General features: G+C 38.9%; 1 protein-coding gene across 1 annotated transcript in view; it reads right to left on the bottom strand.

Annotated features, from left to right (window-relative positions):
• Positions 1-555: 555 nt before the first annotated feature.
• csmd2 (CUB and Sushi multiple domains 2) overlaps positions 556-10,628 on the bottom strand; it is a 248,851-nt gene continuing 238,778 nt past the window's right edge. Inside the window, exons 64-72 of the mRNA XM_044138720.1 lie at positions 10,369-10,480; positions 10,003-10,182; positions 6,410-6,475; positions 6,117-6,278; positions 5,832-5,944; positions 5,099-5,186; positions 2,593-2,725; positions 1,047-1,224; positions 556-758 (exon numbers count right to left, since the gene is read on the bottom strand). Coding sequence (XP_043994655.1) covers positions 1,065-1,224; positions 2,593-2,725; positions 5,099-5,186; positions 5,832-5,944; positions 6,117-6,278; positions 6,410-6,475; positions 10,003-10,182; positions 10,369-10,480 — 1,014 coding nt within the window. The 3' untranslated portion in view covers positions 556-758; positions 1,047-1,064. The remainder of the gene's footprint in view (positions 759-1,046; positions 1,225-2,592; positions 2,726-5,098; positions 5,187-5,831; positions 5,945-6,116; positions 6,279-6,409; positions 6,476-10,002; positions 10,183-10,368; positions 10,481-10,628) is intronic.

The raw sequence follows: 10,628 nt of genomic DNA, 5'->3' as shown, positions 1-10,628 counted from the left end.
AAGAAAAATAGAAGGAAGAGCACACAAAGCAAGAAACAGTAGTTGAAAAGAGTATGTTTTCGACATGGCCTTGAAAACTACATCTTTAAACCTGCAGTCTTCCATCGAACCTTTTGACATCCCAAAATAGCAGATATCCGACAGATAATAGTGTTCCCAATTACTCATCTGAGAAAGCTGGCAGCATAAAACACAAGAAAGAAAGAAAGAAAGAAAGCAACAAAAACACAATGAAAACAAACAAAATGCGAATAGAGAACAGAACGGATGACTTTCAACAGTTCAGACAGTTTCTCTTAGCCTCACACACGCCGACCGACACGTGGCTGCCCACCACACAGAGTTCTTTGTAAGCTACAGGTACATTTAATGACTTACACAAACTTCCCTTTGGGTTTAGGCGAAGGGCGGTGAGAAAAGTCATCACAGCTTTGCCTCCAGCGGTACTCCTGCCGGCTGCAGGTTCAGATGGAAGCTTTTTCCTTAGAATATGGAACATGATCAAGAAACCATGTAAAGTTACAGAGAGCTGTTTCTCGTTGACCTTTTTGATAAAAAAAAAAAAAAAAAAAGCTGTTGCTCTCGTATAGTCTCTTTTTCTTGTTTCCTGCAGGTACGAGGCTCCTCGACTGGAGATGTTACTTGAAGGTATTTCAGCAAATAAAATAATCTTTTCCTCGCCATCTGCACAAGGAATTATAGGTGTCCTTTGCCGGCAGCCAGCGGAGGTTGTGGCGCATCTTTCCTTCCTCAACTGACTGAATGTTGCAGCAAACAAGATGAGCGTGTCAGAAGATGTTTGTGGTTGAAAATATGGATGAGTGATCAGATAAAATTTAAAAGAATCCACACAAAATAAAAAGAGAGAAAAAGAAACATAACCAGAACGATGGAAGACAATGAAAATGGATGTAACAGAAAAACATATAAGATATCAGTATCAATGTGAAAGCATGAACTACATGCATTGAATATAAACAAACCTCATAATTAGAATATTGTTCTATGTTGAGAAAAGCGGTGAGTGCAGTCTTCCAGGTTCTTACCTCTGAAGGACGGTGTTGCTATACAGCGGTGCACACTGTGCTGACTGTGAACTCTGTCTCATTGGCCATGATGTCAGTGGGTTGGATGTTGCGGTCGTACATGGGGTTCTCGAACGTAGCCCGACCGTTTGTGTTCTCGTGGCCCACGTAACCGTTGAAGGGAACTTTGGGTCTTCTTCTAAAATACGCAAAAACAAGCATGAGCCGCCGAGAGCGTTTTATTCCTTATGACGCATTAAAACGTTGACGTGTTTGCGGATCTTGCTGTTGTGACTTGCATGCTTTTAAAATGTATTTGTATTGGTGCAATTTAACTCTCATTACGTCGTCCCTCTTCCTCACCGTAAAGATCATGTTGATTTGCTAATGTGCCTTATTCTACTGACTATAATGTCAATGAGTTACTGTATTCTGAAATAAACACATGCCATGAAAACCCACATGTGGCGCTAGCGTAATAGAAAATGGGACAAAAAATAACTATCGGCTTTGAAAATTGTTCACAAATAAAAACATGGAAAGTATGGCATGCATTTTTATTCAGATCCATGGAATCAATACTTTGTGGGCCAACCTTCCACTGTAATTAGATCTTCAAATCTTTTGCAATACATGTAGACCATGCTTTTCACATCTGGATTTTTTTTTTTTTTTTTGCAAATTCATTTTTAGAAAATTGCTAAAAAAAAATTCTGACTGACTAGATCGATGGAATCTTGATTTACAGGTCTTGACACGAAGATCTTAAATCCACAATTGGATTCCATCCATGTGTTTGCTCCCCCCGCCCCCAGACTTATTTACTTTTCAACCGAGGAAAAAAAGGATTTGTTGTACAGTTGTTTCGTTGACAGATACTCCCAGCTGTGCTGTGGATTTCTGCAGCTCCTCCAGATTTACTATGGGCATCTTGGCAGCTTCTTTGATTAATGCACTAGTTGTCTGGCCAGAAATTCTACTTTTTCCCCCATTATTTTATCCCTGATCTGTCTTCTTGTGTTCCTTGGTGTTTTCGATGCTGTTTGTCCACTATTGTTCTCTAACCCACCTTTGAGGCCTCAACAGAACAGCTGGATTTTTAATGAGATTATGCTCAAACACAGGAGAACTTCATTTTTTAATTAGTTGACTTTTGTAGACAATTAGTTCCAATGGATTTTACTGATATGTATCAGAGAAAAAGGGGTAAATACAAATACAAGCTAAACTTTTTATTCATAAAACACTTTGAAAACTGATGTACATAGCCTTTCCACTTAATCAAGATCCACTTTGCAGTTTAAATTTATGGCTAATAATTTGTAGTTTCAGAATGTTGCTTGTTTAATGTATGCATGTGAATGTGTGCATTAATGCATGAATGTGTAGTGCAAAGAGCTTTGGGGTCCCCTGGACTTAATAATAGTACAAGTCATCCAAGCATTTAGCAGTTCAGATGTAAAGCAGGACGAACTCTCGAAATGTATCCTAAATTAAATTGAAATTACAGATAGAATTAGGAAAAAAAAAAAAGAAGAAGAAGAAGAAGAAAGTATCCCAGTCTTACCTGTGTTTATAGAGATACAGAGCGAAGCCTGCAATGATCATTGCTATGAAAGGCACTAGGATGGCAGCTGCCACTGAACTGCTGTTGGAGGCAAAGTTGTAGCCAGGGTTGGCTCTACTGGGATCTAAGCTCTCTGCAGAAAAAAAACAAAACAAGTTTTTACCAAATCAATCCTTTAATAGTACTTATTAAGCAATTTTTCTCATCTTCTACCAATACTGACTGGTGATATAATAAGCACTTACACATGAAAATAAATTAAAACAACTTTTAGCGGCTGAAGAGTGTTACCAGTAGCACTCCATTTACGCGCAATAAACTATGGCAGTAAACCTGATTTATCTACTTTTCTTCATGTTCACTTCTATGTGTTAATTTCATTTTAACCCCCCCAGGGGAAAGTCAAATTCCATTATCCCAACAATGACTTTTAATTACTGGCATCAAAGGCCGGCAGCTATTAACTCATTTCAGACGTGTCATCTAATTTCTAAAGTTGTGTGTCTGCAGAAGCAACAGTGGACGAGTGACAAGCCCACCTGTTCGCCACAGAGTGCCAAAAAGCTCCAATAAAGGGCGGGTGACAAACAAGAAGGAATTGAATTAGGGGGTTTTTGTGGCGTTTGCCAATCAACTCCCGCTGCATAAGCGCGGGCACACACAAACAGATGCACAAACACACTTAAGCAGAGAAACTGCTCTCACTGTTACGCCGCCACCGAGTTAAAAGAAAGCACAAAGTGTCGTCAAATTAAGTAGGATTACTTCCAAGATGTCTAACCCACCTTCCAGACACACATCTGGTGTTTTGCGGGTACACACCGTGCTCATACAGATGAATACCCTGGCATCAGCCCCAGCCGCCTGTAATAATACGGGGCTGTTTGCTTAATAAGTGTGCTTGCAACAGGGGGCGGGAGGATGCACCTGCTGCTCAGGCAGCTTCCTTATTACAGGAGATTCTCACAGCCACTTTCCACAGAGCATACAAACACTTCATCTGTGTTAGCACCAAATACAATAAAGCAATGCACCAATGTGCCGCTCGTCTCTGCCTACACACATGCAAACATGCAATGGGGGTGGACTAGGAATGTATTCTCAGAGTAACTTGAATCCTTCAACTTTGGTATACACAAAAGTCAAATGCATGGATGCCTATTTAACGTAGATGGTGTGATGTATGCAGTTTTGAACAAACTTTGGGCTTTTTGGAACAAACGTCATCATGACTAAAAGCCTTCTTTGCCTTAAAGTTCACTGTGTTTTCCCTCATCGGCAAGAAATGATTGGAAGCATTTAAATGCCAGCTGATCTGCAATTCCTTCCAATAACCAACATGCACCCCGAACAACAAGCCTCTGGGGTAAATCTGACTGAAAACTTGACCACTCTTCTTGGTATTATTGGTAAAGCCCATTCAAACTGATTGCTTTCTTGGACCAGACTTGACAATTTAAGAATAATACGTGCATATTCAAAAGACTTGAAGTAAGTGATGTTCCAGAAGCATAATGCTTGCCTGCTTTGTTTTGAAGGAGCATCAAATGTAAATATAAGACCCAGAAACAGAAAGACTATTGGTTAGGAAGCCCAGGAATCAGCACAATGCTGAAGCCTGTCATGAACTGGGATTTGTTAGAAACTATGTGTCCACAGTGAAGCATGTTTTACATCGCCCTGGACTGAAAAGGTGCCAACCAACAAAGTAGCCCTGAAATTTTAGCAAATTTTAAATATTAACTTAAATCCCCAAATCTCCCCAGGGACCATGCAATGGCTTTCTAGAGAAACATTTAAACAAGACAAAGAACTCTGTAACTATAATAAGAAAAAAGTTTGGAGGGGTCAAGGTGTGTCTTCAAACCTAAAAACTCTGTACCAACTGTAAAATGTGGTGCTGGTAGACTCATGTTGAGATGTTGCTAGTGCATATGGGTTGCTGGATGGATCCCTGAAGGAGGAGGACCACCTCAAATTCAACTAAACTCATCAGTTTCTCAATTTAAACCTGTATAGATAAGGGTTACAACTACACATCCCTACTGGGTTTGGAATGGATATATTTAGCTAACATTACCTAGCAATGCCCTCAATCTCACACATAATGAATATTATTAAATATGCTTAAAAGAAATTCTGCAAAAAAAGATAACTTTGCAAGAGTAATGGCAGAAAGCATGAGCTACAGTGTGGTTATTAAAACAGACATTAGTACTTATGTCTAAATATATTTAGCCCTATACGTTTTGACAATGTGTGGAACAGGGACATATTTGAAAAACATATGCAAGAAAAATGCCCCATCTGAAAAGAAAGGGTAAAAATAAAAGGCACGAAATTCAAAACATTTCTGGTCATGGTGAGTGTACGGTATGTAAACTTCACACAAACATTGTATGAATGGATTTTATTTGCTGCTGATAAAGCAACAGATACAGAAGAAGTCTTCTCTTCAAAACCCGCCTTTCACAGGCTTCTGTAACCAAGAGGAAAGTTCACTCACCCAATCTTTGGAGACCAAATTGGCCAAAGCCTTTTCCTCTGACAAATCCCTGGTACACAAAAGCATTGGACGAGGAGATGTAGGACACCTAGTGAGAGAGGAATGGAGAAGAGACATTTTATGTGTCACATCGTAGCTGCACAAAGGGGAGCATCATCTAAGTGTCAGCAGTTGGTGCATGCAGAAAATAAAACATTGTGTCAAAAAGAGCTGAGAAGTACTCTTATGGGTGGCACTTCATGTGCCGTTTTTCTGCTCAAGATCACAAACAAACACTCTCCTTCACATGGCACACAAACAAGAGAGCCACTTAAGAGAAACACACCGAATTAGAAAAACAGAAACCCTTGAAACACTTCTGTGCACATCTTGTAAAATAGCACATAAAGGCACTCACATTCATGTGAACTGTGACCTGTATTTTATTTTATTTTTTAATTAAATCAGAAGCGGGCGTGCATGCGTGTGTGTAGAGGTGCCTGGGGATGGGGGGTAATTCGGGAGAGAGGGGGTCTGTCAAGTCCTGATTACCAAGCAATGATTTAGCTGACATTTTAATTAAAGAGAAAACTCTCAGTGGGCCCTCCATCTCCCCAGAGTGACAAGGTTAGTGTGGATGTATGCTTTGCACGTGGCTCACTATGAAGATGTGTGTTTTTAAGTGTGAGATGTAACATCTTTACAGAGACAAAGCAAGACGTTGTAATGAAGCCGACTTTGGGCTTGCACTTACATGTCCGTCCAGGGCCCAGTTGTCTATTTTAAACTTGTTCACAAAGATTTCCACAGGACCTCTGATCTGGTGAACTTGTAGAAGCAGTTGGGCTTCCTCCCTCTTATACGTTCCTGCAAGGAAAAACAACAACAACAAGAAAAAACACAGATGGAGAAGACAGTTATTTAAGAAAAAGGATCTGCTTTTACAATAAAAAAAGATTGGCTATTTGGCCAAAACTGCAACAGTGATTTTACAGAGAACGTTTTTGTAATGCTTCTTTAGAAATTACTGGGTACTTACCTGCTAATTTAAGCTCTACCCCGCTGTGGTCAATCAGTGTCCCATTAACTCGGTTGCTAAAAGGTTCAAAGGCAGTGATGCTAAGCATGGCTGGCTGCTTCTTTCCCAGGTACTCATAGGAACCCCTCCAGAGGGAGTTTTTAGCAAACACACCACCGGGGACTGAATGAAACATGTCAGTAAACAACAAGAGTTAGCTACAATTTTTTGAGTCTTAAATGGAGAGAAACTGAGCACATTATAAGCCTGAATGTATATATATATAATCTTAATTCAGGATGTAATTGTCTCACCTGGCAGTTTAGATGGAGGCTCTTGTACAGTGCCCACTGGGATTCTACCACTTGGCCGATTATCAGCTAATAATGAAAGCGCACACACAAAAGACAAAACTTTAAATGAGTCCAATCTCATGGTGTACTGTGCAATTTAGAGTAAGGAAAACTGAAAACAGTTTTGACAGCGATCCAAGGTTTCCTTAGTAAATTCGTTCTTAGCCAAGTGTCTTCTGGCGCTCTATGTATACATACTTTGTATACATGCTGTTCCAAAAAAACTGTACTTATTAGATTATAGGTCAGAAAAACCCCAAATCAGTTGATGAAAATGTGTAGGCATGGCCATCTGAGTTGCATGCTATATCTAAAGGTTTCAACACATGATGGACAACAGGAAATGTGCTCTGTCCAAACCATTCATGTCCTTATGGACATGAATGAGCAAGTGTACTGATGGACCGTCTTGGAGGAACATGTAGAGGCCATTTCCAAACTGTTCCCACAAGGTGAGCAGCCAGAGTTGGTCCAAAATGTCTTGGTATGCTGACAGATTAGGATTACCTTCACTGGAGTTTAAGGGTGGAGCCCAAATTTCAAAAGCCACCCTGTATAATAATCCGCCAGAAGCAAGCTTTTCGTTTGACACAATGCAATCAGGTTTCTCCGTTGGTTTGCCAGGCAGATATAAAATGTTTCTCTCTATTGTTCCAGCCTTTTGGCAGGAAGCTTTTAGATTTCAACAACTTGAAATCAAAGACTGGGATGTAGCTGCTTGGCAGTGGAAACCCATTCCCCAAAGCTCTGTGCAAGCTTTCTATACCTTTTTTGCATTTAACTTTCTTCAGTGTTTAATACTTGTTCCGTCTATCTTAGGCCACCATCATTTTTCTGATCATCACGAGTCTTTACTGCACTTATTGCTTTTATTGTTACAAGTCATAATGTATTGCTGCTTATACACAGATAATGTACCAATATTTGATGTAAATACTGTTTCTCAGCACCTTTCACTAATCACTTCCTCATTCCTTAGTGATTATTGTTTGTTCATTGGTTTTGATATTAATTTCGGAATTGCATCTGAATTAATGTTCTAAAGTTATTGTGCATATATTTGGACAACTTCCCTGTGCCTTTAAGTAACGCCTAGGTGATAAACAAGGTTTTACTGAACAGAATAAGTTATTGACTAACTTTATTTTTTTCCATGTCAACAGAAGAATTAGTAATATATTTACTGAGAAAAGCTCTGACATAATCAATACTAATTATAGGTTCTGTACACAGCCTGGAAATCTGAGCTTATGAGGACAAACAGGTGGATTTTAGGGATTTCTTTTAGGTGAAAAAGGTTCAAGTAAAGTTGATATTTTTATAAACTTTACTTGAAATATAGATCTAAAAGACAATAATACCTGCATCTCCGGCTTACCAGTAATAATACCGTTGGTGGCCAGAGCGAAGGCTGCTTCTGACAGGGCTTGTCTCGTGTCAAAAAGAAACTCAAGTACCCCCCGCAGGGTTTTGGCTAAATCAGATGGACAGTTTCGCAGGTTCAATGGCGGCGCTTTAATAATGCCTTTAAGCTCACAAGGGACCACGAGACTACATCACTGTAGTAAACATACACCCACACTGATAAACAGAAAGAAAAGGCTTTTACTCACAACCGCAACCAAAGACAGCTATTCCGATTTTACATCTGTAAACAGCCACTGAGATGCACATAAATATAAATCTAAAACATGCTCCCATGCTTTAACTTTATCATCTGCCAGTCTTTAGAGATGCCTTTCCATCATTGTGCCCACAGGCTATGTTTATGTCCTATATGAGCAAAAGGCCAGTTCTCTACCTTGCCTTTACTCTTTATGGTCCAGTCTTAAAATAAAAAAAAAGATTAAAAAAAACCTTGTATATTTCACTAACAACTTGACAAGAAATCCATCTCATGGTAATCTACCTCCGTTATATCAATCTTCTTCAACCATAATCATTCTGCTACTCTAGATAACTGTGTGTTGATTACTCTTTTCTTTTTCTTCCTTTCATATGTATTTAGCTTGATGCTTTGGAGAGTCCTGATAGCAGTCTATTAGCCTGCTAGAACTTGTTAGGGAAGCCTTGCCATTTGTAAGATGTACATCTACCCAACCAGATCAATAGGAAGCATTGGCCTAATCAAGTTTTGCACCTTTGTTAATCTTTCAAAGCTTGTAGATTCGTTTATCAGTGTAAGGGTGTTGGGCTTCAAGCAGTCTAATAGCATGATGGATGGATCATCCAACTCTGACATGTGTCTCAGAATACAAATTGAGCAACAGTGCTATTCATTCACATCAGACTTCCCCCAGTTTTGTCATTATGGAAAGTATGAACTCTGACACAGCATAAGCATTACTGGATATAAAAAAAGATAATAATAAAAAAAAAAACATACTTGGTGAATCTTCCAAGTATACAGAAACTAAAAACAAGAAGTATTACTTAATGTAGATATTTGGGCATTTTATTCATTTTAGCCGGATTATTTCTATATCATACAGCGTCACAATCAGTTTCGTGCAAGTTCACCTGTCATACAAAAACTAGTTATAAATCCAGCTCACACAGCTTAAAGCTATCAATTCATGTTTATGGGTCACTACTTATAAATGTTTAAATTCACAATTCTAACATGAACTCATTAAAGTTTGCCGGTTTCTTTTTTTTATGAGGTAGTCTCAAAAAAGAGCTGTTAAAGGATTTTCTGCATCAATAAATAAAATCTTTCAATCACTGCACCACATTTGCAATATATTCTGTCAGATTTGTTGGCACGAGACTGGAAAAAAAAATAAATAAAAATAAATATATATATAGCATTTACTTCAGAAGCTATACCAATTTATGAGGTTCCAAGTTTATAGAAAATATTAACACTTGTCAGTGTGCTCATTTCAAACATATTAGTATACAGAGCCACAACCTTGCATTAGTCAGAATCCATTAGGCCACATGGACATCAGAGGGAGAAGGATGCTGTGAAATGTTGGTTCAGAGTGGCACCACTTTAATTAGGATACTGTGAAACATTAGCTTTGATGAGTAATGCGCTTTCTGAGTAACTTTTTTTAAAAATGCAAAGATTTTGATCCGCCTATTTGGTGCGGAGGAATGCATGGCAGCTAATGATTGGGATAAAAGTTGACTATTTACAGAGGGCTAACGGGATACAGAATATATTGTTCAGTATAGTTTGATCAGGAAAAGAAAAAAAATCACTTTGGTCACCAGTAAACAATTTTTTTTTTAATTTTTGAAACTAGATTGGTCAGTTCTACACTTTAATTTTTTTAAAAGTATCCGAACATTACATAGAGATTTGTTTAGATTTTTTTTTTTTCCAATGAAATAACTGGCATGAACAGACAAACAATGGATTATACAACAACTCAAAAATGGGTCATGTGGATGTTTAGAAATCTTTGATAAACAGTAAACAGCTTATACACCAGCACTTTATTGCCGCCTTGGAGTAAGTAGTGAAAACTGCACCCATGTTTTCAATTATTTAATCAAGTATGCCTCCATACTGTTTTAGAGATGTAATACAACCATGTCCGTACCTGCACACAGTGGTGGTTTCCCTGACCAGCTACCATCGGACCTGCAGGTTCTGTGTTCTGAACCCCCAGCCAAATAGAAGCCAGGCTGACATGTATAGATCAGCGTGTAGCCAAGGGATGGCAGTTCAATGGCTCGAACATCAGACTGAGCAGGTAGCTCTGGCTGGCTGCAGTGGTGGGCTGGAGAGGGAGAGAGAGGAATCCAATTTCAAAGGGAACAAAAAGAAAGCACTAAAAATAGCACAAATGCAACATGTAGGCAGCAGGTTGTGAGTAATGCTTGAATGGAGGGCATATTAATCTACGGTTAAATATAACTACATGTGTTTTGCGTTTCATTTTCAGAGTAAGAGGTTGTGTGCTTACAAATGCACTCGGGTTGAAATCCACTCCAGGTCAGGTTGGGCAGACATGTGCGCGAAATAGAGCCCTGCAATAAGTAGCCCTTTCTGCAGTTAAAGAACACAGTGCTGCCAATCTGTCGCAGAAAACACAGGAAAAAGGGATTACATGAACTTGGTGTATAGTTAGAACAAGTAGGAAAATTTGCACACTTTTTTGCAGTCGGTTGAACCGGATTTTATTTTGTGATTTCACAGTAAAGAAGACTGAATACAAAAGCACAC

Source organism: Gambusia affinis, linkage group LG14 (assembly GCF_019740435.1).
Source record: "Gambusia affinis linkage group LG14, SWU_Gaff_1.0, whole genome shotgun sequence".
NCBI classification, from domain to species: Eukaryota; Metazoa; Chordata; class Actinopteri; order Cyprinodontiformes; family Poeciliidae; genus Gambusia; species Gambusia affinis.
The sequence above is the reverse complement of the archived record's forward strand: the minus strand, read 5'-3'. Positions and strand labels throughout refer to the sequence as shown.